The sequence below is a fragment of the Ambystoma mexicanum genome, chromosome 2p (assembly GCF_040938575.1).
Source record: "Ambystoma mexicanum isolate Mex_15411 chromosome 2p, UKY_AmexF1_1, whole genome shotgun sequence".
Taxonomy (NCBI): domain Eukaryota; kingdom Metazoa; phylum Chordata; class Amphibia; order Caudata; family Ambystomatidae; genus Ambystoma; species Ambystoma mexicanum.
Window position 1 is genome coordinate 551,368,013 of NC_090923.1, and position 27,918 is coordinate 551,395,930.

The 27,918-nt window shown below is 45.5% G+C and overlaps 1 protein-coding gene across 2 annotated transcripts in view; it reads left to right on the forward strand.

Moving 5' to 3' along the window:
- Window positions 1-27,918, forward strand: part of BAP1 (BRCA1 associated deubiquitinase 1) — a 545,466-nt gene that overhangs the window by 504,066 nt on the left and 13,482 nt on the right. For both annotated transcript variants that reach the window (XM_069644004.1, XM_069644005.1), the window contains 2 exons: window positions 4,011-4,174; window positions 4,646-4,738. In XM_069644004.1, coding sequence (XP_069500105.1) covers window positions 4,011-4,174; window positions 4,646-4,738 — 257 coding nt within the window. The remainder of the gene's footprint in view (window positions 1-4,010; window positions 4,175-4,645; window positions 4,739-27,918) is intronic.

Here is a 27,918-nt window from a genome sequence, read left to right on the forward strand (position 1 = left end):
CTGTCAGAGATGATGCTGGATCGCCTATCATCTGGTGGCAGTGGGTGATACAGCTCGAGACCCAGCGATCCAGTTCCTGTTTGGAGATACATTGTCCCTTGCCGAGACATGCAAATGCGATGAAAAATCTATTGGAAGTTCTGAAGTCCTTTTTAAGTGGAATTTTAGTGTTCTAGAAACGTCCAGTGAATGCAGTGTCTGTTCAGCTGCAGTCTTTTGATTGCTGAAGGTATGTAGGTAACACTATCCGCTGTGACAATGTGGTCTCAGACAAAACCTTAGGGATGAACCACGGGTGAGGTTGAACAATTACTTTATCCTTCTGGAAGATGGTAAAGGGTGGTTCAACGGAAAGTGCTTGTAGTTCCCTAATGCGTCTGGCTGACATGGTGGCCACCAAAAAGGCTATCTTCCAAGAAAGACATTTTAGACGGCACCTATGACTAGGCTCCTACAGTGCTCACATCAGCGATGTCAGAACAGTGTTAAGACTCCAGGAAGGGAAAGTTTTCCGTTCCCTGGGGAAGGTGCGCACCAACTCTTTCAGGCAAGCTTTAACTGCCGGGTCGGAGACCTGAGACTCTTGATGAGGCTTTGTGGTGTAAGCGGAAATGGCTGAAAGGTGTACCTTGGTGGATGAAAGCGCTAATCCACTCTTTGCCAATTGAAGGAGATAGGGTAAGACCTGCTCAATAGATGCTGAAAATGGATCTGTGCTCAAACCTGCGCACCACACCTTGAAACGCTTCCACTTCTTGTCTTTCATCCGTCGCGTGGCGGAGACCTGGCTGCTCCGAGTATGCCCCAGCACTTTGATTCTAGTGCGAGGTTGTGGAATCTTCGCTGCTGAGGAACCAGCCCCTGAGAGATATAAACTCGGGGCCGTGGTATAGCAACTTGCCCAAACAGGTACATCCCTACCTGCCCCTCTTTGCAGGAAGCAAGTACACCACTGGTTCTACAGTCCCTCAGCTTCAGAGTGCTAGAATAAAAGGGTAGAACTGAGGTCACGCGGCGTGGTGCTGTTATATATACTGACATCCTGTCCGGTGCAAGGTGCGTAGAGGCATCGGACGGAGCCGACAGAGTCACGCTGTGCCTACTGGTGGCGGTAATGTTTCCGGATAACAGCTGCTCTGGCATAGGGATATCATAGATGAGGAATCCGTAGAAGGAACATCCATCAGAAAAAACCTTACCCAGAGGTGCGTAAATTGTTCTTCATCACAGTACTGAAGAGCATTCTATGAGACCTCATTTGAGTTTTTTCCCCTAAATTGGACTTGTTAGATTTCCCTCTGTGTGAAATCCCCACTCACAGTGAGCACCTCTGCACCTTTTGCTGGACACATGGATTTGTTTGCTAATTCTGCTGGCTGAGTGTGAACCTTTTTCCACACTCCTCTCTTTTTACTCTGATTATGGGAGCCTTTTTAACTCCTTCTACAGATTTTCTTTTTTTTGGAGTCCTACTTTCCTCCAACTTTGTAGGCATCTACCTTTTACTGAAGCAACACACAGCACCCATGTCTGTGCAGTATTGTGAGAAGCCCCTAAAGCTTCTCCTGCCCTGTTTTTTCTTTTTCTTTTCTGGCTAACTCTTGCAGTTACCAGGGCAGGGGGATACTTTTTATTCTACCTGTTTTTCTTTTGGCGAGATCAGCACACCCCACCGTATGTGGGGTCCTGAGGGGGATACAGGGTGTTCCTTTTCTCACCTGTCCAGTAACCTTATGTTACTGTGTCACACCCATCTGTTCGGGCTAGTGGTAGTGTACCTTTTACACAACTTTTTCTGGACTTTTCACTGGAGGCTGCAGTACTGCTCCAATGAAGGTACCTAAGGGGCCACCTTCCCAAAATGGAGGCCCTACTTTATTAAGCCTTGAACAAGAGGTCTTGTTCTTTCTGATCCCTTTGTCTACCATGCTAGGTGGGGGAGGGTCCCCTTGTCTTTGCTGGGCTTCCCTTTGAGAGCGAGGCAGGGCAGGAAGTGGGACCCTGCCTCACTCTGCAGTATGCTTGACTGAAACCAGTTCAGACTGGGAGGCTTCCGGTCTCCATTGGACAGCCATCTCCAAGTTTGAATGCTGCATGGGGCATGATTGGTGGACTGAGCAGTGTTCTCCTAGAGCAGAAAGCAAGAGTCGACAGAAGTATCGGAACAGGAGAATGAATCAAAATATTGCCAGCCCTTCCAGGGACTGCCACAGCATGTTGTCACTGCGACTGTCCTGACCTCACATGGCCAATCGACAGGGAAGATCAGAAGAAGAGAACTTCCTTCCATAGACTGGTGGGCCTAACCAGTCTTGAGATGATCTCCAATGTGCACTATCCCTTGAAGAACTTCGAACCCAAGGACCTGACATCTCCCAGTACCCTGGTTCCTATGCCAAAACGCTGTGCATAGTCTCTGGAAATGCACTTTCACCTGAAACTGTTTGGGCATCTTTCTAAGCTTGCAGCAACTCGAGTCGGCTCTAGAAAGTCCCCTCACCAGAGGGAAAAACCGAGAAACGGAGAAGAGTTGACCGACCATTGCCAACAGTCTGCCTTCCCAGGCTGCCAAAGGCGCCAATGAGCCAGAACCAAAAAGATCTGTTGCTGGACAGATCCACAGAGGTCACGGTCACCCCATCTCCAGGGCCGAAGACCAGGAGACCAGATCTTTGTCACCTCGCTGCTGGAAACATCGCACAGCAACACCACCTTCAATCTAAGGTACTCTTCCGGGGGGTGCTTGTACAATCCTGTGATTCTGGGGGCTGCAGATGGCTTGTATCCTGCTTCCTCTCGGGTCCCCATAGCACTCTAGCGGTAAAACCGCCTGCCCTAGGACACTGGTCCTTAGGGCACCTTTTCCGGGGCTCATCCTAACCTCCCTGAACCAAATTGTAACCAGTGACTTTAATTACCTGTAACATTAGGCAATCCATTGGCATCCTAGCCCTCAGAACACTGTATTTTGCTCCTTCCAGCCATTTCCCACTCAACCTGCAGCTACTGGTGGCCCATCTGAACTTTGAGAGACTCAAACTACATAGGTTTGGACTGTTAAGATGGGAATGGGTCGCGTCGAAGTTACAAAAGGGTATTAGTGTGCATATACGTTTCCAGTTGGTTTACTAAGTGATTTGCTACTGAAAAAGCTATTCTAATGTGATTAAACCTGTGGGTTACTATTCTAAGAGTATTACAAGTGTTATTATACTGTTTGTTTTTAAAGTACTTACCTGATCTTTGAATTACAACAGTGTGCCTTAGCGTATATAATATCTTTTTTTTATATAACTTCTAATTTTGTGTTTTCTTGAACCGGGGTATGCTCTGAGGTCTTTGTTCCTAACTACAGCCCTCCTTCCTCCCTCCCTCCTTAAACTTTGCCTGGCTGCTCGCCACTCGACCAATCCTTTGGGTAGTTCAAGCTGATCCTAAGAGTTGTAAACCCTGTTCGTCCAAGGTGGGCTTTCCTAAGTCCTGTCACAGACAGTGACTTTTGCAAAAAACCCTAACATAAATCATTTAACGCATGCCTTAATCTGAACTGATTGATTAACCCTTTTGTTTAGTGGCCAATCTCCAACACAGATTTTGTATCCCATGATTGGGAATCCTGGTTAAGTGATTAGATTGCATTGTCAAGACTTGTGACATGGGGCTTTCAAGCCATTCTCCTTTACTTTAGATGAATGACAGAATGTCCAAACGGCTTGTTCCATGATATCCTAACTGTACTGGAAAATCAGAGTACTGTTCCCACTCTGGCAAACATTTTGTTGGTATCATAAGGCATTATGCACATGTCCTTAATGACAGTAATGGCTTGAAGTGCAAGAATCCAAAATGATGTACATTGTGAACGTTAATTGCACCCTTCCTATAATTATTCTGTCGTGTTGTCACTTTATGCTCTCAAGTTAAAATGCCTACTTTGAGTTAAGTTAACCTGCTATCACAGAACAGTTTTACCTAAATTGCTCTTTTCATGTGATAACCATGGCATACAGATGGGGGGAAAGCAACCGCCTTTGCCCTGAAGCAGAGTGAAGGCTTCCACCCGAACATTAAGATTGAAGAGAAAAGTGCATCTGTGCCAGCATCCAGGGGTGAGAGGAGTGGGCATGGTAACAGGATCTGCGAGCTGGCTGCGGGGGAGAAGTACTCCCCTAAGGTGAGTCTACATGAAAGTGGGTACAGTAGTTCAGCTGTTCTTGGTAAGCAGTTAATAAGAAATGGTATGGTGCTGCTGTTTGCAAGAAGCATATAGAAAAATGAGGGTGTTGTACTGAGAAACCCAAGAGTTATGGGAGCAAGTGACTGGGGATGCCATTGTGTCTTGGAAATAACTGATAATGATTTGAGAAATTAGATTGCTATGGGGTTGATATGTGCATCTGCATGTGGACAGGAGAGTTATAAAACGTGCCAAGCATATTATTGCTGTGCATGGTTTATGAGAGCAAATGTAACATTGGTATTTAGGAATCAAGGGTAAAGTCTACCATCAGGGAAGTTAGAAGTTGTAAGCTAGAAGTCAATCAGAAAGGACATGGCAAAGAGATGAGGGAATTTGTGATTTGTGTCGTAAGTAAAGTATGTTAATTGGACAATAAACTATACTCTTTAAACGTCCCATTTTTAGGAGCTATTAGCACTGCTAAAATGTGTGGAAGCTGAAATCGTCAATTACGAAGCCGGTCTAAAGGAGGAGGTGGAAAAGAGGAAGAAGTTTAAGGTGAGTTTTTACTAATTGACTTTACAATTTTGAGCTTTGAGTTGTTTTTTTGTTTATAATGCAGAATTGCTCTTAATGTTGAGACTGACACAAAGGTGGCATGGTTTTGGTTATAGACTTTTATTTCTTGGGTAGAAAACCTCATTGTCCCCATTTCTATGAGGGGTTTCCATGCCTCAAACTAAAACTAAAGGAATTGTCAGAACGTTTGTCAGTTCAAAGTTCCACTGTCCTGTGTCAAAATCCTATTCTAACCCTTACACTAGAACTAAAGAATAAACAAACAAAACATTCTTCCTTCAGGGGAGCGTCCTCTTCTCCTGGTTTTTCAATATTGTCCAACAATTGTTGTTTCTCAATAGAAAATACCAGGGGCAATGACTTCCTTCCCCTGGCTCCTGGGTTTCACCCAGTCCTTTATTCAATACCCAAGAGAATGACTCTCTTCTCCTGGGGGAGACTTTTTGCAGTTTCCACCAGGACGAGTGGGAGTGACTCCTTTACTGTGGTGTTATTCTATACAAATCAACACAAGGCCAGGGGGAATGAATGACTCCCCTGCCCTGGCTCACAGGTTTTATCTGGTCGTTTATCAAATGTCCAGGAGAATGACTACCTTCTCCTGAGTTTGCACAGTTTTAGTTTCCAATAAGACCCAGGGGAATGACTCCCATCCTCAGGTGTTGCTTTATACGGTTCATTACAAGGCCAGGGGGAATTTAGAGTTCCAGACCCTTCTCTGGTGATCAGTGGTCTCCCAACTGAGACAGGGAGTTCCCGACTGAAACTGCACTGGTCACCTGGCTACCCTCCGATCTCGGCCCCAGGTCCCCTCCCCCTGCCAGTTGCACACCTGCACTGCTTCCTGGGAAACACCTGCACTTGGGGAATGTTTCTGTATCCCTATAGTCCCCTACCAGCTCTTGACACCTGATGTCTGCACCTACCCCTGCACTTGCCACAAGCTGTCTGCACTTTTTAACTACTGTTCTTATCTTTTATAATGTATTTTACTGTTGATCCTATGTATTGCACTGCCGCCTCGCCCCTTGCCCACCCACACTTTTCCCTTTTCCCACTCCCCTGCACTTGCGCGATATCAATGTCACCTGGCCTGGTAAGATCGTTGTCTTAGTAGTCCCTCTGTTCCCCCTCCTTTGCCTCATCGTTCCTTGAAAAACCTGTGTATAGGTGCGTTATAAATGCCATATCATATCACGGATGCCCTCTTGATTTTCTTTAGGGTCCCATACCATTTGAATGGATTGTATCCTCCCACATATTCCTCATCTTATGATAGATCCATATCCAGTTTTAGCTGCTTTGGCAATAGTTTCCAGCAGGGTGTGCTGCGCGTGGATGCCTGTTGACTTGATGTCCCTCGAGGGCCTCCGTCTCGATGTAAACAGCATCACTGGTATATAGCGTGCGCAGTGACCGTTGGCTTCAGTTCTGTTTTTCCGTGAGAGCTATCGCTTCGGAAGATCAGCTCCTACAAGAAACCTATTGAGTTTTGTGAGAAATAATAGCATCTTTGTTCGGCATCATCGACTCAAGGTTTAAAAAATGCCATGATTGCGGGGTGAAAATGGCCTCACTGACCCCCATCGGATGTGTTTGTGGTACTTGGGATACGATCATAAGACATTGGAGTGTGGATCCTGCCTAACGATGACAGTGAAGCCCTGAAAGAACTTAGAGGGAAATTAGCTGCAGGTAGGTCACATAAATCCCCTTCGATGACTCAGTTGAAAAAAAAGCGATCCTCGTCGCAAGAAAGCTGAAAGATCTTGATCTAGGAGTGGGGTCTCACCACTCATCATAGTCTTCACGACGTTTGAAGAAAAGGCACCACAGATCGGCATCTTTGTCGTCTAGTTCCTCCCCTGAACGTGTTGCTTGCCCGACCAAATCGCCCTCACTGGCTGAATGGGAGAGATTCAGACTGAAAATGCTTCAAGTTTTGCAGAATACGGCTCGTACCCCTTGAAGAGCAAGAGTCATGCCCATGTCGAGAAACCCACCAAGGAGAAGGCAAAAGACAAAACCTGTGCACCCCTTGGGCACGGGTGTCCAGGAGAAAACTACTCGAGAACCTTAGGCGGTTCCATCGAGTCGAGAAAAAACTCCTTTGAAGGGAAAATCTTTGACACCGAAAAGAGTCAACATCATTGTTGAAAACATCTTCGACACCTCCGTTTTCGAAACCCTTGACGAAGACTTAGACGCCATTATCGACGCATGTGACAAAATCCACGAAGGAGGATGAAAAAAACTATTATTTTCTCCCACTACCAAGGAAAGACTTTTTTAAGTCACTTTGTTCCATTTATGAGGAACATGAACCCTCTTCTGATGAATGACCTTCTTTTGGGTTGCAATATGGGACACAAGGTGTTCCAGAGGCTCTGATATCAGAGGAGTCAAGGATAAAAGATCTACATGACTCTACAAACTGCAAGTGGGATAGATACTTCTCCCGAAATTGAATTTGGAAGACCAAATGCTTCAGACCATGCTGATGGGTCATGCAAACAACTAATGTCTAGAGTCATTGAATATCTGGGATGGGAGTAGACCTGCCCAAATTTTGAGCAGGGTGATCTTACAGATATTTTAGATAAGGGACCCCAAGAGGACCCTATTCTTCTCTTTCATGTAACTTACAAAGGCGGCTCAATGCCAACTGGGAGACGCTGGAATTAATTCCAGCAGTAAATTCAAAAATTTACAAACTAATACAGAGCTTCAAGCAGTGACCCCTTTTACCGAAGTTAAAATCCTACTCCAGTATGTCTGGTGGTGCAGTCCTCCACATCTAAACAGACTGCATACCCAACAATTCCGCCCCCTCCGACCCCAGACAGGGATAACAAACGCTGTGATGCAATGGCAAAAAAGGTTTTCTCTGCAGGAAGAATGGCCCTTATGTCTGCAAATGCCACGTGTGCACTGGCTAACCTGGCTAAATTCATATTTACCATATGGGAATATCGATGGCGGCTGAACCTATCCCCGAAGGGGAAGAAAGAGACTGATTCCCAAATATTGTTAAGGATGGGAAGGACGCAATGTGCAAATCTCTTCAGACTGGTCTCGACTCTGCTGACAGTATCAGCAGAGATATGGCGGCTAGCACTGTAATGCATAGATTTTCCTTGTTAAAGTCTGGTTTTGCTCCAGATATATAATAGAGACTTCTTAACATGCCCGTTGACGGCACAATTTGTTTGGCAGCAAGGCTGCCGAGAGCCTGGAGAAGCTGCAGACCTCTAAAGTGGCAGCCAAATCCCTTGGTGTTGCAATCAGACAGCCACAAACTCGCTCCACTGGAACAGCTGGAAGGGGCAGGTCCTTTTGCTGTTACTCCTCAGTTGGACGAGGGAGAAGACTGCCGAATCAAAGAGGTCAGAAGATTCCGCTGTGGTGGATGGGGAAGAGGTGCCAAGACCGCCCAGGCAATGGCTGCTTTAGCCTCAGCCACTGCATCAGCTTACTCAAAATCTCTGAGGCATTAGTCCACGAAACCCCGGTGGGAGGCAGACTCTCACAGCATATGCAAGAATGGCGGTGTATTACTTCAGATGCATGCGCATTGGAAACTTTCAAAGTTCCAGATCCGCCCTTTGTGCAGGACATTTTGACCCTGCTGGCGAAAGGTGCTATGGAACCAGTAGCTTTAGCGGAAAGGAACAAGGGTTGGTACTCCCCTTTCTTTCTAATTCCCAAGAAGGAGGGAGGATTGAGACCCATCTTGGACTTATGATGCTTGAACAAGTTCCTCAGGAAGGACAAGTTCAAGATGGTTACCATTTCTCAGATCCTTCAGGCCCTCAAACTTCAGGACTGGATTGTATCATTGGACCTTCAGGATGCTTACTTTCGTGTGTCAATCCATCACAAGCACAGAAGGTACCTGAGGTTTGCCGTTGGCAGATCACTTCAAAAACAAAATCTGCACATCCAGCAGATCATACAAAGTAGATCAAGCAACCTCAACATGCAACCCACTCGAGGTTTGCCAGAACAAACTCTGAAGCTTCCCCCAAATATCAGCAGAGACATTAGTCAAGCTGGTGAGGAATAGCAACAAAGCAGGCTCCCCCATGGATCCCTGCCCCGCAGAAATACACAAATCAATCCTCACACAAGGAACACCTATGTGATACTACAGAAACCTTTTAAACCAATCAATTTCAACAGGGAAAGTACCACGATCCTTCAAATCCACATACATCAAGCCGCTCCTCAAGGACACATCAGGCAACGTGGAGGACCTCCAACTACAGACCCATCCCCAACATCCTGTACCCAGTGAAACTACTTGAAATATAACTCTATAGAATAACACAATTCATAGAAGAGCACCAACTGCTGGATCAGGCACAAGTAGACTTCAGACCGATGAGAGGAACAGAAACTTCACTGTTTTCAATCTGGGACAATCAAAAGGTGAATGCAGCCTCAGACAAAAGCACAGCTCTAATACTTCTGGATCTCTCTGCAGCATTTGACAGCCAACCACAACATCCCCGGCGGGAGATTGGAAGAATTGGGAATCACTAACATAGCCTTACTATGGATTAAATCCTTCCTAACAAACAGAACAGAAACCCTTCAGAACATGGGATCCACTCAAGGGAATCCACCTGTGGAGTACCACAAAGATCTTTTTCTCCATTGCTTTTCAACATATACCTGGCTCCACTAATTAAGCTCATTAAAAGACACGGCCTCACATGCTACAACTACGCTGACAACACACAAATAGTCTACAAAATACAAGACACACAGGAAGAAAACAATGCTGGAAAGCTGTCTACAAGAGCTCTAGGGCTGGATTTATTGATTTATTAATGTATATTGCGCCAAAGCCTGCAGTCATCAGGGCGCATAGATTTAGACAAGGACAACATAGTAATATACATGACAACTGGTGCAATTTATTATCCTAAGGATCTACAATAGCTATTTAAAGATAGCAGTCTTCAGCGCTTTCCTAAAGAATAGATAGTTGCTCTCTAGTCCAATTGTCTTTGGTAGTCCATTCCATATTTGGGCATCTTTTATTGGAAATGATCTTCCTAGCCCGTTTGAGTGCCTGAAAGATGGGCAGACGATCTGCCCCAAAGCTTCAGATCTCAACGAGCGCCCAGGTGTGTAGTGGGATATCTGTTCCCTCAGATAGGCAGGGGACTGTCCATAGAGACATTGATGGACTACGGTCATGGCCTTGAACGTGATCCGTTCATTGAGTGTCGACCAGTGCAAGAATTTTCTGTCTGAGGATATATGATCCCTTTTGGGTTTTCTTCTTGACAATTCTTACTGCACTGTTCTGAAAAGTCTGACATCTAGCAATGCACCCCTTATTTGCTCCCAATATTAGAGGGTTTCCGTAATCCAGCCTAGATAGAATCGTGGCCCTAGCTATAGTTGCGCTGTTCTTTTCATAAAAAGATTGTCTAATATGGTTTAGCAGTCCTTAGTAGTATTGACCGCTTCTGATTATGTTAATTACATGGTATTCTGCGTTCAGTGATGCCTCCAGATGTCTTCACTTTTTCAAGAACCCGTATGGGAGAGTTTCTGATCTGAAAGGTCTCGTGTTCCTTGCCTAGTTTGGCACGTGCCTGTCGTGATCCAAAGATCATTAACACTGTCTTACTCCCATTTAGACGCATTCAATTGGCTGTCCTGCTATCTCACCATGCCTACAGCTGGCACCTAGACCACTAGGATCCCTCTACTGCCTCTGAGTGAACTCATGCTATAGAATAAGGGAAGGACTGGATAAGAAAAGGGTTCTGCCTTGCAAAGAATAACAAGTGTTCCTGTTAGGGAGAATTCTCTGTAAGGCTAATTTCCCGAACCTAGCGAGTCCCCCAGCAGCTTTGCTGGATTTTTGGGGTTTATTTTTTTCTCTCCTGCTAAGAGTGATATTCCTTTGCTCACACTCTTAGACATAATTTGAGGTGTTCCTTTAACTTTCCATGTGTTTTATGGGCTATGGGGTCTTTTACTCCATAGGGTCTCATGGGTTTTATTTTATGTGGCTTACACAGCACCCTCCGTGCTGTAACCCAGGGGTGTCGTAGTGACCCCCAACATAGACTCCATACCCTGGGACTGACTACTGTCTCCCAGGGCATGTAAAGTCACCATTGGCTTTGCTAGTCCCAAATTATGAACAGAAACCAGTACAAACCAACATATTGTGGATGTACTAGTCGGGGCAATTCGATTGCCCCGGGGTCTGTTGTTTGAGGGGCACGTCTCCGTCCCCCCTGATCGAGTTTTGGCTGGTGGCAGTGGATACTACTTTTTATATTCGACCGCGAATATATCTCTATGGGATTTTCCCATTGTTCGTGGCTACCAACTTTAATTATTTAATTCTTATAGCCTCGAACATACCGCCGGTTTATTTATTTAATATTCACCGGTTGGTATTTTTTGCCAGAACTCGATTCTAAAATGGCGTTTGTGTTCTCTTCTGTGACTCCAACCCAAGTCGAGCCCTTTGTTCCACTTTTTGGCGGGCTTCTCCACAGAAGCCTCCAAAAGTGGTGCCACTCTGTCTGGGTACCACAGGGTGTGTGGGAGGGGGTTTAGGCACCCTGGACTGAGTTACCTTGGTAACTGAAGTCGCACTCTTGTGTGATTGGCCCAAGTGGTGAGCCGGCCGGCTCACCACTTAGCATGTTTGATTGACAGCTAGGCTGAGTGAATGGGGGTGTGCTGCATAAAAGCAGGGCTATGGGGACTGGAACTTCAGAAGTCGCCACAGGACCTAAGAATCCGAGGAGGGAGAAGCTGAGCCGACCTGCAATGACAACACCACCGGTGGAGTCCTGCTGAACCGTCTCACCACTTTTCCCGACGACAGAGATCTCCAGTCCGGAGAGTCTTCTTCCTTTGACTGGTGGGGATAACCAGTTTTGCCTTTTTTACATTTCCTGGCAGTGCAACGACCTTGATCTTTCCTTCACGGCGAGACCTCTTCTTCCTCTGGACGAAACACCGACTTGCACCTGCTGCCAGGAAGAACTGCCCCCGCTGGAGCTTCCTTCACACTTAAGGTACTGTGTCCTGCCTGGCTTCCCTTACGACAGATCGTTCGGGGTGACAGTAAAGCCTCGACTTTCTAACCTGGGCTGGCCTGGGACAACCTAGCTAACTTTGCCTGACTTTAATTTCATCCTTTTTGCACAAACTACCTGCAAGACTCTTTGGGCATAACCCCACTGTGTGAACCTGGACCCCTAGTGTGTGCTCTCTCCAAGAGTGGGCCCTGCGATTGACTTCCTTGCTCTCCAGTAGAACTCTGCCTATCCTGCCCGACTGTGGTTCTTTGTAAAAGTATTGAAACTGTGTGCTTCCTTAACTCTGCCTTCTTCCTCCCTTTCTTTACAACTTATTAGAGTGTCATCTTATGTTAAGCGCTCATCTTTGTCTGAAAATAAGTGGTGTTTCTCACTAAGACTTGTCTAATAAGTGAATAGGGTTGTATATATAGGATAGTGACTGTGTGCTGAATGTACTCACCTCGTTTTTGCTAGTGTAAATTACAAGTGTGTTTTTAAATAAATAATTATACTTTTACACCAAAGCTCTGGTCAGTGTTTGTACTACTGTGTCTCTGTCCCTATTGTGTATACTCTGCATACTGCCTAACTCTTCTTGAGGGAAGTCTGACTGCTCAGCCACAGCTACCAAGTGAATCTGTGTGGTACAGACTTCTACCAAGTGGGTTTACTGCCAAACACCTGTAGTCTTAAATCTTTTGCAGTGGTCCCTAAGGGAACTGCACAGGTTTCTGCCTAACAGTTCCAAACGTACTTAATTGTAAAAGAAGTTGGTTGGTAACTGTAACTCTGAGAGTGAACAGTTACAAATGTTCTTACTTACCTTGAATGTGTGTTGCACTATTCTGAAATGTATAAGTAAGGTTAGGTTATACACCTGTGGATTGGTTGTGCCTCTTCCCCAAAAGTAATGCTGTTGGTTTCACTTTGCTATTCCTGTTAGGATAGATGTAGGAGTGTCCCCAATTGGGTCTGGCTTCCCCTGACTTGTTGTAAACCTCTCCAGAATAAGTCTGGCAAAGGTTATACTTACCTTTTAAGTTGCTGATAGCTCCTTTAAAAAGTACATAGGTTTTACTTACCTTGTGTTAGCTATGTGCCATCCTAAAACATGTTAAAGAGTTAATGCTTATCTCAATTTGTGTTCCACTGATCTTAAAAAACAACTGTAATTGAATATTACCACATTAGGTCTTACCTGCCTAGAATAGCTGTGTTCCATTCCTGAAGAGTGTTCCTTTAGGTGTAGCTGACCTTGGTCTGCCTGGTGAATACAAAATGACTGTAAAGAGGTCTTGCTTATCTTAGCCTGTGTCCCACTGATCTGAAAAGCAGCTGTAATTGTTTATTCCACCAAAAAGGTCTTACTCATTTAGCATAACTGTGTGTTATCACAAAGGTAGTAGAGGTATATACTGTTCCTTGAATCTGTGTTCCACTATTCAGAAAAGTATATTTGCAAGTTGGTTGACTGTGTGATTTCCTTGTTGAGTGTCACTGCATAACTGACAGGGTCTACTACCCTTGTATTACTGAAAGTAATCGGAAAGTAATGTATGGTGTTTCCCCCCCTAGTAATACTGCTTGGTGTTCAAAATAAGGTCTGTGCTTTGATCTGTGTATTTAAAGCATAGTGTTGTTTTTATAATGTGTGTATATGCTTTATGATAGTACTTAGTTACCCATTAATTGCTTGGTCTGCTTGTAATACAATAAACCCTTTATTTTTACAATGCATAGTGTGTTGTTGTTTCTTTGTACCATGTGTATAATACAATTTCTCTGTACGGATTCTACAGCCCTCTCTCCCTCCTAAGATGAGCCTGGCTGCTCGGTCTACGCTACCATGAACTCAGGTAGTACAGCCCTGTACTAAGGGTGGAGTCTTGTATGGCCTCAGTTGAATGGTTTAACTAAGCCCTTAGTTGGACTTCGGAAAAACTGTCCTAACAGTGTAGGGTCACTATCACTGTGCAGCGAGGCAATGCAGCTCTGGTTCTGGGCAATGCAAGAAGGAATCTCCCTATCAGCAGTTCACCTAGCCGGAGAGGAGAACACGGCGGCGGACAATCTGAGTAGGCAGAGCAGTCTCCCACGAATGGGAACTAGCTTAGGAAGTCCTTCAAGAGATCTTCACCTTTTGGGCAACCCCTTAAGTTGATCTGTTCGCAACCAGTGTCAACTGGAAGTGCAAACTGTACTGAACCATATAATTTCCCCCAAGAGGAGTTCTAGGTGACGAATTCGTAGTGGACTAGAAGTTTCCGCTCCGGTACGCATTTTTTCCAGTGCCCGTCATTCCTAAAGTGATCTGGAGGTTGAGAAAGTTAGTTAAATCCATGATCCTAATTGCTCCGCATTGGGTCAGGAGGATGGGCTATCCGGACCTTCTGGACATTTCAATCTGCCTTTCAAGACGTCTTCCACAAAGAGAGGACTGTCTCTTGCGAGCTGAGGGTTTGGTTCTCCATCCAGAGGTCAAGACACTCAACCTTCACGCATGGTTTCTGAGAGGCTGAGATATAAGGATTGGGACCTTCCAGAAAATGTAAGAGATTTTGCTTTCGGCCCGAAGGCCAGCAACGAAATCCCTCTACTGCTGCTGTTGGAACAAGTTCTGCAGCTGGTGCAGGGATAAGAACCCTTTTATATGTGTTAGGTAAGATTTTCATAGAAATGGTAAAACTTCCTGACCTGGGTAAACCCCAGAACTTTTTGCTTTACTAGTGGAATATCTTTCCTTAATACCTCTGTGAGAGGAAACCTCCTTAATACCTCTGTGAGTGGGAACCTTTTTCCCCACCCACGGAATCTGTTACTCTTTTTATGGGCGTCATTTTTTAGACTCTATATAGTGTCTTTTCAAAGTTATCCTCTTTAACAACTTTTTGGCAATACGTGCCTGTTTCTGGGTTGCCCTGGGGGCTCTCCTTTTAATCTTTCTCTGGCTACCCTTGAGAGAACTACAGTTCCCAGGGTAGAAAGGATCTTTGGATCCCTTTTACATTTTATCAGGTGAAACCCGCGCACCCCAACTTATGTGGAGTGCTGGGGAGATAGTGTATTCCCTTTCACACGGGCAGGCTTACCTTCAATGGCTGGTGGCAGTGATACCTTGTATTAATTTGGTGCACCTTTACCGCTGGCTGTGTTCACAGCTGCAGTAAAGGCGCCCAAGGGTGCTCATTTTACCAAAATGCCCCCCTGTCTTTTTTTCACCATTCTAGTGTTGCTTGTCCTTTCTTGTTCCTTCCCCTGACATCCAGGGCGGGAAATTCCTTTGTGTGATTTTTATCTTCGGCGGGATTGGACAACCACCGCCCCTTGTTGTAAAAAGCAGGGAGAGAATGCAGAAGTTGTGCTGTAGTGTCTGTTAAATACTGCAAGCCTGAAAGCTGAAGACAAGTTGACCACTGGAACTGAAACCCGAAGAGCATGATGAAGGAAAAGCGGCTGAAACGATGTCCAGCGACCGGAGAGCCTGCTGGGTAACCAGAGCCTGCTGTAGCCCTTCCTTCCAATCGACCTGGGGACTCTGAAACGATGACCCAGACCCCGAGCCTGGTGAGACCCACTAGTCTCAAGAAGACCTGCATTTAGAGCCATGCCACGCGTTGCTGCAACCTTGCGTTGCTGCAATACCCTGGAACCTCGAGCCATTATGCGGTGACTGACGACTTCTGCAGTGGCCCAGCAAACTGTCCAGTGACCGGCCTGGTGAAGCCTGTGTGAAACCTGAGGGTGTTCTACTAAGTAGATCCCGGGAACCCCTTATTCAGGTGGCCACAAAAGACTTGACCCTCTTCTATCCCAACCCTAAAGGTTAACGAACGAGGGAGGATCACCTGTCTAGGGAAAACTGGGGTTACGCTCAGGGGAATGCCCCAGGTAATATGCAGTATTATACCAAGGAGGAAGGTCAGGGAGACAAAGTCCCTGAGATTTTCCTTGGCTATTCCACATCTACCTCCCTTCCACTTGAAGAAGCTCCCTTAGCAAAATCCTACCACCCCTGCAAATCTGATATAACAGCTAGGAGCCCGAACCCTCTTACCTTAAATAAACCACAACTCCCAGAATCCCTGTCTCCACCCGAATACTCGCCATCCTTCGTTTCCAAGTTCCTTTGGTTATTCTTTTCCGAACACCCAATAGGACAGAACAATACTGTTCCTACAAACCCCCTGGTTTATTTCAAGATAGTAATCCCGGTCATTCTAGTTTACTTTACAAACTTTACCAATCTCACCCTTCTGAATTTACCAACCGACCCCCTTCCCTACCCGTAGGACAATTCAACACTCCAGCCCCTCCCATTTCCGACATTAACACTGTTACCCCATGAAAGACAGACTAATCCCAAAGCCGTTTACCTAACATGTCCCAAACCCCAGCGTCCGGCAATTAACCAGAATCACACACACCTGATGCCTCTTTCCCTTACCCACAGGGATAAAAGGTGAAGCAAGAGAGCACAATAGGAGCACGGCAGACAGCACAGCGAGACAGCAAAACCGGCACGGCTGTCAAGAGAAGGAGAAAGGCAGCAGGAAACGAGAGGCTGGCGAGGACAGAATTGCCCTTGCCCTTTTCATCCCATGCCCGTGGAATCTTTGTGGAAGATAGCAAAAGACTGCGAACAATAATTCTTGCAGCAGATGTCACCGGTACGTAGGGCAAACCTATGCCGATAAGCAGGAACGAGGAAGATTCCTGCTACTGTGGTACCGGCCTTGACTCCAGGTGGAAGGAAATCCCAGCGGTGCATCACAGCCAGTGAGTTTAAGGGAGAACCGATAACAACCGGGCTGTATTGATTTGAAAGTCGTAAAGTTGAAAGACGTTAAAGTGAACTGTGAAATTGTGAAGGGGAATATCAGCTGCAGAGGGAACGAGCACTATGTGGGTGCTAGCTCGAGAGACTGTGGTCAAACCCCATATTGAATTGAAACAGCAAATACCAGAAGTACTTAGGAGAGTCGCCAAGACCGGTCAAAGTGGTCATAGAGCAGGTCAAGTAAAATCCCTGTACAAGCGAAAGACTTTGATCTACGAACAGTAAAGGGAAGTAAGGGAAGTGAATCCCACCACAATTGAAAGTAAAGAGGGGTCAGCGCCCAGAAGAGGGGTACCCCGGGGTGAACCACTACCGCCCTAATCGAGAGCCACAGTGAACCTGGTGGAGGGAGGCTAACAGTCAAGAAGGGGTCGGAGCCCGCCCCAGTGGGCTCCAAGAGTGAAAAGTTGTCACCCAAAGACTGCAGAAAGTAAAACCCGAATTGGGATGCTAGTAAGGAAGGGCAAAGTCTAAGGTCCTGAGAAACAGTGTGTTGACAAACATGAACCGCAAGAGAGATGTCCACGGTGAACTGTTTGAAAAAGACATGGACGTTCTGAACAGTAAAAAATCCATATTGAACCCAGTGGACAGAGGCTGAGATTCGGGAAGGGTCTGCGCCCAGAAGAGGGAGAATGTTAGGCAAGAATTGATGTATTAACCCTTCGTATTAGGTAGCGCACTTATTGGTATAGGTCTGTACTACACAAGTTGGTAGTGTGACTGAGCTGCCAGACTTATCTCTAGAGGGGGAAATGTGAGCTGTAGCAATGAAATCCACCAATACAACTATCCAAAGAACACTCACACTCAAGGTTTGTACATAATTATTTATTTTTTTGACGGTTGTTTTTAAATAAGCAGTCTTTATAAAGGGCAATGTGCAACAATAAAAATACACTTCAAAATACTTTCTCAGAATTAATACACAACACTTGGATGCTCTTTAGAGATACTTCATACACACTTTCTACACCCTGAGGTATTTTCACTAACTAGGACAGTCATGGCATTTATATGTCACTTTTGTACTTTGTAAATTCTGAGGTTGGTAGAAATGAAAGATTAGCGGAAGGAGAAAGTTTAAATAGGTTCTCAGAGCATGTGAGCACTTTAAATCTTCCAATGAAGTCTAGATAAAAAAAAATTCCCAACAGTATTCGTTTAAAACCAATGGATCAACTATGAGGGACCGTAAGAATCAGTCAATGGAATAGAAGTCTGCAGGGATCCAGGACAGCCAAAGTCAATTGGAGCAAAGTCTATGGAGCTGAAGCACTTCTTAGATAGTAAATGTCTTGCACAAAGTTAGAGGGTTTGTTGAAGAAAAATCACTGAAGGGTCACAAGCTCTTACACTTGTGATAGTTAGAGCTGAGATCAACTCTAGAAAAGCAGCTACTGCAAATCTCAACTGAGAAGAGTAAGCTACAGACAATGAGGTAAGTACCTCAAAGTCAGAACAGTACCTTTTGGTTAGAAGAAAAGAGTCCAGCTGGCTTCTGTCTAGTTGCAGTGATGCAGATCCTGTGTTCCTGGGCCTCCTTCGTGGGGACAAGAGGGAGGATGTCTGGGGACTCCTGCGGCAGCAATTTGATGGTTGGCGGCAGCTAAGGGCTCTTTTCAGCACTTGGTAAACAGCACCACCGCAGATCTTGGTCACCTTTTGGGCTTCCTTCACTCCTTGAGTCCTGCACTCTGGCGAGGTGACTCGAGCTTGGGTCGTCCTGCTTCAGGAGGGTCCTCCGACTCCTGGAGCTTTTGGCCGGCTTACAGAGGTTGTACTAGACGACGGATTTCTCGACCCCTGGCACTCGGTTCCTGCAGCAGCCATTACAGCCAGTCAGGGAAGGTCTTCCAGCAAGGTTTGTCTCGGGGTTAGTTGGTCCCACTAACCCAAGGGAAGAAGTCGTCCTCTCCGGAGCTTCTCTTGTCGATTAGAAAAAGGAGTTTCAGCACAGCAGCAGGGCATCACCGGGCAGTTCAACGATCCAGGAGGATGCAGCAAGCTTTGTTCATGTTTCCTTAGTCGGCTTGTGGACGACTCGGTCTTCAGTCCAAGAAGCCGCGCCTTTTAAGCAGGTTTCTCCCATTCATGCACAGCCTAGCAGTCACTCACACAGCAAGGTAGCTGTCCTGCAAAGACAGCCAGTCAGCCATTCAGGACTGGGCGCATTCTGGTTTCCTTGGAGACAAAGAACAGGGGAGTTTCGAGCACCTCCCTCACTTCCTGCCATTGCAGACACACTGGAGCCAGAGGCTCAAACCTGGTTTGAAGCGCAGAGTAAAACCCAAGGAAGACCTCACAAAAAAGAAATGGCGAAAAAAGAAGACCGGGGGCCATTTTGATACAATGGTCACCCCGTGGGTGCTATACTGCAGCTGAGGATTCAGCCTGCGGTAAAAAGGCACAATGGTAGGAACATTAAACCACTGCTACCAGCCATTTAAAGTAGTGAGGAGAACATAAAAAATGTTACAGGAGGAAGTAGGAAAAGTGGCTACTAAGTAACCCCCCACCACTCCACATAAGATGGGGTGTGCTGGATCTATATATAGAAAAGGGAAGTAAAGTCAATTTCACTTTACTATTCTGGGAACTGTAGTTTACCCAAGAAAAGGTATTTAAACCTTATAAGAAATCTAAATGATTTGTGAAACTGCACTGAAGGTGCTGTGTGTTACCATACAAAAAGGAGAGTTTGTCAGATTCCAAAAACAAAGGAGAGACATAATCCAAATCTGATCAAAATACATGAGTGAGTGAGGAAAAGGTCTCTCGCTCTCTCTCGCTCTCTCTCGCTCTCTCTCGCTCTCTCTCGCTCTCTCGCTCTCCAGGGTTGAATTTAAAATGTCCTAACTGAAGTCTAGCAAAAGAGCTGGGTGTCTATAAGGTTGAAGGGAAATAGCAGAAAAATGAGAATTCTCCCGAACAAGGACCCACGGGTGAGACCATCACCCAATGAATGTTTGGAACTGCACTTTTTGTTTTATTTGAATAAGTCAGGTCCTCTAAGGTAAGAGACTTTCAAAGTAAACAAGACTTGGCCATCGACGGCCCTGATAGCTGGAACGGAACTGTCACCTCGTGCTGGGGTAAGCTCGAGAGAGAGTACTGTGCGCCAATATCCCACCTTACCCCATGCTCAAAACGTGGGGAAGGGAGACCCATGTTTCCACATCCCGACATATTATTTGAGAACACTTCTTTCTTCTGAAAACTATCCCACACCCATATTGTATTAGTTGTAAGGTTTGGCAATAGGTTTCTTAGTATAGGCCCTTTTTATTTGACACGACGCCACAAGGACTGCCTTATTTTTCATTTGATGGTCCACGTTTGCTCCCATTTTAGATTTAGGATTAGATTAGGAATGTTTCCATCCTGCATTCATTGTTCAATAAACACCCTTGAACTGTGATCACTTGTCTGTCTTTACTTTTGCCACCATGAGTTCCTTACAAGCGCTACTCCTCTGCCTGATCTCCGAAGACCCTCATCGGTGCATCAGACCTAGGACTAGAGGAACCAACTACTCTCAACGCCTTCTCGAAGATCCTGCCCGTGAGAGCCTTCAGAAATGTACCAAGACTGCTCGGTCGACTGACCAATTCCCTCATTGGATATCTTGCCACTACCAGCGCCGTTCCACATTCAAGCCTGGAACCTTGGTGGTTGCCAGCTTTTTGCCACATGATGCCTTCTCCCGGAATTCAAGCTTCCTATCTTCAAGGGAATCTGTCCTGGAGCAGCATCTGTGACCGCGCCTGTAAGGACTCCCGTCATCGCCTGCAAACTGTGATCATTGCTGTAACTTGCCTTCCTCCATCCATATGGCCAGACGCAAACAAAAATATCATGGCGCTCCCATTTTTGGGCACTAGCCACGTTTATTAACTATGCGGTAAACGTGAATGTGCACACTAGAAATAATGGCAAAACAGTCAAAATGTAACTTTTGCCACCAGCTTGTCTTTAGGCAGATATAAAAGTAACCAAAAATCCCATATGTAAAAAGCTAGGGTGATTAAAAAAAAAGTATCCCTTGCATTCTACTGCACTGTAAGGTGCTGTGTGCAATGTAAAAATACAAAAATTAAAAAGGGAAACAAACTTCCAGTACCGGTAGTCTGAAGAACTGATTTGTTGCCCAATAACAAGTGAGCAAAAGGCAAGGGAAGGGAAGGGAAGTGAAGCTGAAGGCTTTCCTTACTTTCCAAAAGTCAGGACAGGATGAAAAATGGAGCTAAAATAATAGGGTTCCATAGAAAACAATGGAGGGGAAGTTGCAAAAAGAACATTGAAAATCGTTCCTAACGCCCTTGTTGGTGCTATGACTCTTGTAGTAGTGGCACCAACTAGTATCAACACTTACATGAGTTGCATGCCCCAAGAACCTTCGGAAGGGTCTCTTGACTGCCCGGTGGACTGACCATCTCACTCGTGGTCTACCTCACCAGAAATCTTGCCGTTCCGCGTTCAAGTTCGAAACTCTGGCGGTCGCCAGCTTGTGCCATGAAGTCTCCTTCTCCCGAAATGTCAGTGTCCTAGCATCAAAGATGGCCGAGCTGGAGATGCTTCTGTGACCGCGCCTGGAAGATCGCCTGTCAATTTGTCTGGATTGTTCATCAACTGGTGTTGCATCTTGAAGTTGGACCCAAACCTGTAACCCCTGGGCACTCCTCATCAGAAAAAAAAGGATGGAAGCCTATGTCCCCTGCGATTCCTGGGCGTTATACATTGTGACCTGGGAAAATCTGAGTCAATGGAGGTAAGTAAACGTAACTGTTCCTGTCCCCTCCTGTCCTCCATAGGATAACTTTGGGTGCAAGTAAAGAACTTATCTTTGAACGTCAAACCTACGTCAAGTCTCTCCTACCCCTGGCCTATCTTTGGGACTGGAAGAGCGATTAGAACCTACCTGTCTTTGGAGAAATATTTATTTCACTTTCAATAGTTTTGAACTGATGACCAATGCATCCTTTTAGATAATACTGGAGAAACCTTTATGGAACCTGTGATATTTGGGCACTAGGCCCCATTCATCTTAGGGCTGGACCTCCTAACTGAAAGGGAAATGTGATTGTGTTGGTTCTATTAATTGTGTTAGGGAGATTTCAGTTTTATGTTTAATCCCCTCTCCTAGTGAGACCCCCAGCACAATTTGCTGGACTTCTGGCCCTTACTTGCACTAACCATGGAGACTGTTCTTTTTGTTCTACCTTATTTCATGGAGTATTGCTTTCCTCTGTTTCCTTTAAAGGCATCTGTGTTACATGTTTGCAGCACACAGCACCCTATGTGTAGTTTTGCTGGGAACCCTTTGGGCTCTTATTTTATATGCTTTAATTTTCCCTAAGAACTACTCTTAAGGAAGGAGGGATACTTTGTATCCTTCCTAAAACTTTAATTTGAGAGATTAGCACACCCCACCTTATATGGAGTGCTAAGCGGCTACCTAGTACCCCCTTGCTCTCTGCTCCAGTGACTTGGTCACAGTGACAACTCTAAAGTTATGGCTGGTGATGGTGGACGTGTCCTACCAACGTTTGTGCTATTTTCTACCGCAGACTGTCAGGAGTCACCTGTAGTGTAACATGGTACCCCCTTTCTTTTTTCACTATATTGTGGTTATCCTTTGTTAACCCTTCTTTTACCATTCTGGGGGGTGAGGAGCAATGGTCCCTCTAATTATTTTTTTCTATGTGTGGAACTGGTTGGCTGTTGTGCGCACATTTTTTTCCATGTGCGCAGCAGACAAATGAGGTAAGCCACTTTGTGAGCTACCATTGCAGAAGAGAGTTTGGAAAGGAATTTACTCTTACAAGCCACTGTAACTCTTTACAAATCTTACACTTTTTCCAAACACATAGGCTAAAATAAAATGTCATATGTGATTATAGAGAAAATTCAACCAGTACAAGACTTCAACATCTGCCACAGTACCTTGCAAACATACTTCTGTGCAGAAGAAAATATATGTTTTATGCCACTGGAAAATCACAATGTGTATTTATTACAAAACACAAATATCTCTTGGCCTAACTGATGTGGCTGTCAAGAAATTCAAGAAAATATAAAAGGCGCCTGGCGGAGTCCTGATATGACCAGGAGGGTACCTGTATGTAAAACACTTTTAATCAGGGTGAGAGATCCTCAGACAGCTGTCAGGTTTTGAAGCCATTTTATTTTGTCTTCAAAACGATTTTGCACAGGTGAATATATTTAAACATTTACATGACTTTCGCTAAGCAGGAAAGTTTATTTGGACATACATTTCTTTTCAGAGGGAGATACCGGTGAGTATCGTCCTCATTGTTTGTTGAGGAGCCGTTTCCACAGTGGTGCACAAGTATGCAATACAAGTGAATAGTGACATAGGATTGAACAAGGTGCGACCCAGGACTGTGGTAGATCCGGGGGTGCTAAACACAAAAAGTGTACACCACACTATCTACAAGAACATATATACAGGGGTTGTGCCACAAGACATCGACACGGAAGTGTTTCGACCAGACTGGGCTGCGTAAGAGCCAGAGGTGGTGGTGGCCTTCATCAGGATGGTTGCTTGATAGCGGTGCTGTCTGTACAGGTATCGTCTGCAGTGGTGCAGCGGGGACGCTGTGCTGGGAGTCCTGTTATGGTGCTGGACTCTTGGATGCATGTCTGCCTATGACATGTCAGGACTCGTGCAAATCGGGTCACTGAGGCTACTTAATATAGCCTTTGTTTTCAAGGAGCGATTGCAGTGGCAGGCGAATGCGCTCCTCGCGGCAATGGATTCCGTTGCCGCGAGGAGCGCCTCAGTGACCCGATTTGCACGAGTCCTGACATGTCATAGGCAGACATGCATCCAAGAGTCCAGCACCCATGAGCAGAGATTCCCCTACCAGAGGAACACGAATGGCAACTAGACACAGGGGTCGTAGAGCACCTCTTCTCTTTATGGGGTTTCCCCACAATAGACTTGTTTGCTACAAGAGGAAACAGTCAATGCCCAGACTTTGGTGTCCAGGTTCCCCCCAGCCAGGCTCTAAGGGGAACACCCTATGGATGAACCGGTCAGGGAAATTTGCTTATGGTTTTCCCCCTACTCCTCTCATGAACAAGGTGGTGAACAAGATCCACAAGGAACAAGTGACGCTCATTGTAGTTGCTCCTATGTGGGTAAGACAACCTTGGTATCCACGTCTTTGCAAACTGGCGATGTCAAGCTCCCGTGCCTGACCAATCTACTCACTCAGCAAGGGGGATTAACAGTGCACACTCAACCTCACTCATTGAACTTGGCAGCATGGCTCTTGAAGTCCTAGAGTTCGGACACCTTAACCTACCGCAAAGGTGTATGGATAACATGTAAAGCCTAACACTAGACACTATTATTTCGACAAGTGGAGATTTGCAATTTGGTGCCAGTCTAAACTAACCCCATAGAATGTACCCCATCCCAAATTCTAAATGATATGCTCCATTTGTTAGACTCAGGGTTAATATTTAACTCTTTAAAGGTCCACCTGGCGGCCATGTCAGCCTACACCACCTCCCACAATAAGGTATCATGGCGGAAGGTGCTGGTCATCAAGGCATTCATGGAGGGGGTAAAGAGACTCCACCCTCCGATTTCAAACCCGCCGCCAGGATGGGGTCTCAATGTAGTACTCGCTAAACTCGTGGGACACCCTTTCGAGCCGATGCACAAGTCAAGTCTTTAACACCTGACTTACAAGAATGCCTTCTTAGTGGCTATTACTTCCATAAGAAGAGTTAGTGAATTACAAGCATTGTCAGTGCAGGATCTTTTCTTTGTCATACACAAAGACAAACTGGTTTTACGTACTCATCCTATGGTCTCTCCTAAATTCATCTCAAAATTTCATGTGAACCAGTCCATTGACTTTCGGCTTTCTTCCAGAACCCAAAAAGCTCAGCTGAGGTAAAACTCCATACACTAGATGTAAGGAGGGCAGTCCTTTACTATGTAAACAAGACCAGACCGCTAAGGAAAACAGACCAACTGTTTGTCTCTGTAACCCCAGGCAGAGAAGGGGGATCGCATTTCCAAGAATGCCATCTCCAGATGGATAGTTAGGTGCCTACAACTGTGCGATTCGCTGTCGGACAAGACACTGCCTTTCACGCCAAGGGCTCACTCCACAAGGAGCAGAGGAGCTACTCTGGCATTTATTGGAAATGTCCCCCTAGACAGCATTTGCAAAGCAGCTACATGGAGCTCAGTACACATTTTCACGCAGCACTACTGCATTGACACACATTCCAAGACAGATGCACAGGTGGGACAAACTGTTCCAGGACATCTGTTCGCCCATGAACCTACTCCGAACCCACCACCTTCTCCTAACACTGTTCGCTAATCTATGCACAGCATGTGATCTAAGCAGATTCCCCAAGCCTAAAAAGGGATACATTACTCACCGTGATCGTATTTCTGATGCTTGTATCTGCTTAGATTCACATGCCCCCACCCTGCCTCCCCTCTGGGAGAAGGCGCATGGATGCTTATGAGCTTGTCTTGTACAGAGCTGCTTGGATATTTCTTTACTCAAGCTACACTTCATGCTGCCTCATGTCAGAAAAATAACAATCTGAGGGACCTCGACGTGTGAAGGACCATGGGTACAATGGACATCACACTAGGGATCGAAACACGTGTATAGGCGTGTTATAAGAGCCGTGTCATATCATATATTACTGGAACGTCCCTTTTCGAAAACTGTAATACTCTGCAGCTTCCACTAGATGTCGGCCTATGCACAGCATGTGAATCTAAGCAGATTCAAGCATCAGAAATACGATTACGGTACGGTAATGTATCATGTATATGGTTTTGTGTGATACTACCTACTTGTTTAAATTCTTGGTGTGTTCGTCAGAGTCTGGAGAGGGGTAAGTAAACATAACTGTTACTGCCCTCCCTCACTAGTGCTCCATAGGGTAACGTTGTGTGCAAAGCTAACCCCCCTATCTGCTTACCACTAGTTGTCGAACCTGGGACAAGTAAACGATCTAGCCTTAGGAATAGGATAGAGAGAACTTACCTGTCTTTGTACAAATACTTATTTAACTTTTCAAACGTTTGGCACTGTAAAGCCCATTGCATAATACCTTTCCGGGAGAAGCCTGTACTGGAACATGTGACTTATGGGCACTAGGCCCAATACATCTCAGGGATGGACTTCTTAAGGAAACAGGAATTGGGATTGTATTGGTTCTATTTTATCTGCATCGGACTACTTAATTGCTTAATTATGTATTCATGCGTTGTAAGTAAGCCTACTGGTGAATGTAGGTTTACTGGCCTGGGTTGGGATCATAGCTCAGGGGCAGCACGTTTGTTTTGGGTCAAGACCACGCAGAACACATGTTCGAATCCCGGACCTGTGCTCTGAGACTGGTCTGCGGTATTAAGCCTGTTATAAACATTAAAAGATTAATTCATGTATATATTTGTGATACATGGTTTTGAGTGATAATACTTACCTGTGGGTTCCATTTCTTAGCGTGTTCTTAAGGCCTAATAAATAATTGTATTTTTACACATTGTCTGTTTAAGCTGAATTAGTGTTTTGTTTGTGAACTATACCACTTTCACTCACTCCTGAGACTAAGCCTTGACTTCTCTTCCACATACCTTGACTGTGTTTTTGTTAAACTCTCAGATACTCCCTGTTCACCATAACTAGGGTAGCATCCCAAAATCTTCACCATCAGGGTTCATTTTAGAAACCCATTTTAACACTGCTTGGTACCAAAAGGCAGCAGCACCAAGCCATGAGCATCGACTTGCCAAAATCTTCATCACTGCGGAAAGAGGAATTTCATGTGCTTTCGAAGGACACCAAATATTATGCTCTGGTGTCGAGAGCAAAATATTTGGAAGCAATGAGGGAAATGTATGATAATGAAGGGCATATAATCCAGTTTGGGTTAGAGGCCACTAAGGCAACCCTTGGAAATAATCCAGAGGAGATTATCTCCAATGATGTACTACTGGTAGAGTTGGCTACAGAGGATGCCAGCGTAGGACACTTTGACAGACCTAGATATTATGCAGTCCATCCATTATGGGTACTAAATCAGCGTTTTGTGGGACTGTGGTGGAGGCATTAGGAGTAGGCATTGCTTCAAGAGCAGTAGCTCAATGTAAATCTGCTAATATCTTCGACAAGGGTGAGACTTTACCCCCATTTAATGTTACCATTGCAGATCTGGTGCTTGAAATTAATTTGGCAGCACCCATGCTCGGCAGCATGGGTGGACAAAGATTTGACAAAGAAATACAATGCAGTGCCATAGAGTGAAGTCTCTCTAAACATCCCAACCTAGAGAGATTGGTGGTCCATGTTTCAACCGCTTTTGTCCACTTTTTCTTCAGATAAGGAAAACATGGGAAAGAACATTTTTGGGGGCCGGAGTGTGGCCATTAAGACCGTAAGCACTTAATGTGCCCTAGCCAAATATTCCCATATTTCTATGTAACATTCCACTGGAAGTTCAGGGCAGGCTTAGAGCTGTGGTTCCTGATGGCATGCAGGTGGCCTGACAAATAGTCTGGCATTGACAAGGTTGATTGTGTTGCCTGTTCTAGGGGTGTGACTGCATTTACTAGACACAATTCCTGGCATAAGACTGCATGGTTTGCACCCAACATCCAAGCTAAATTCTGCAGAATGCAAACACGACACTCACAAGGCCACTCAGCGTACGTGTTTTGGGACTGGTCACCGTAGGTGGGCACGGCCCTTTCTGAGAGGCCGCCTGGATACCTCTGCAGGTATGGGGACGATGGAATCGCGTTGCAAGGGTCACCAAAATGAAGGCAAGTCCCTTTTTCGCACATTCCAGAGTGAATACAACCCAGGGAGATGAGCCAGGGGATAGCTATGCAAGGATAACAAGGTTTAATATTACAGAACACAAAATATCAGCAAAGGACTCTGCTGCTAGACAATGTTTTGGTTAGTCCTGGTACAAACAAGAGCTTAAAAAGCCTGGTGGCATCATCACATACAGTAAAAATCAGCATCACTGATCGGCGATACTATATTTATGGGCCTACTCCTTAGGGGATGCCAGGCTATCATTGGTAAGTCCTTCGCCTTCGCCGTCAGTCAGGCTCCTCGTGGGTCAGCTGGGCTCATCTTTGAGGCTGGTGAAGGTCCGGGCACTCGCAAAGTAAAATGCTGTTTCTAAACTAGTATGCTAAGCCTTCGTACTATATCACTGTGGCATGCACC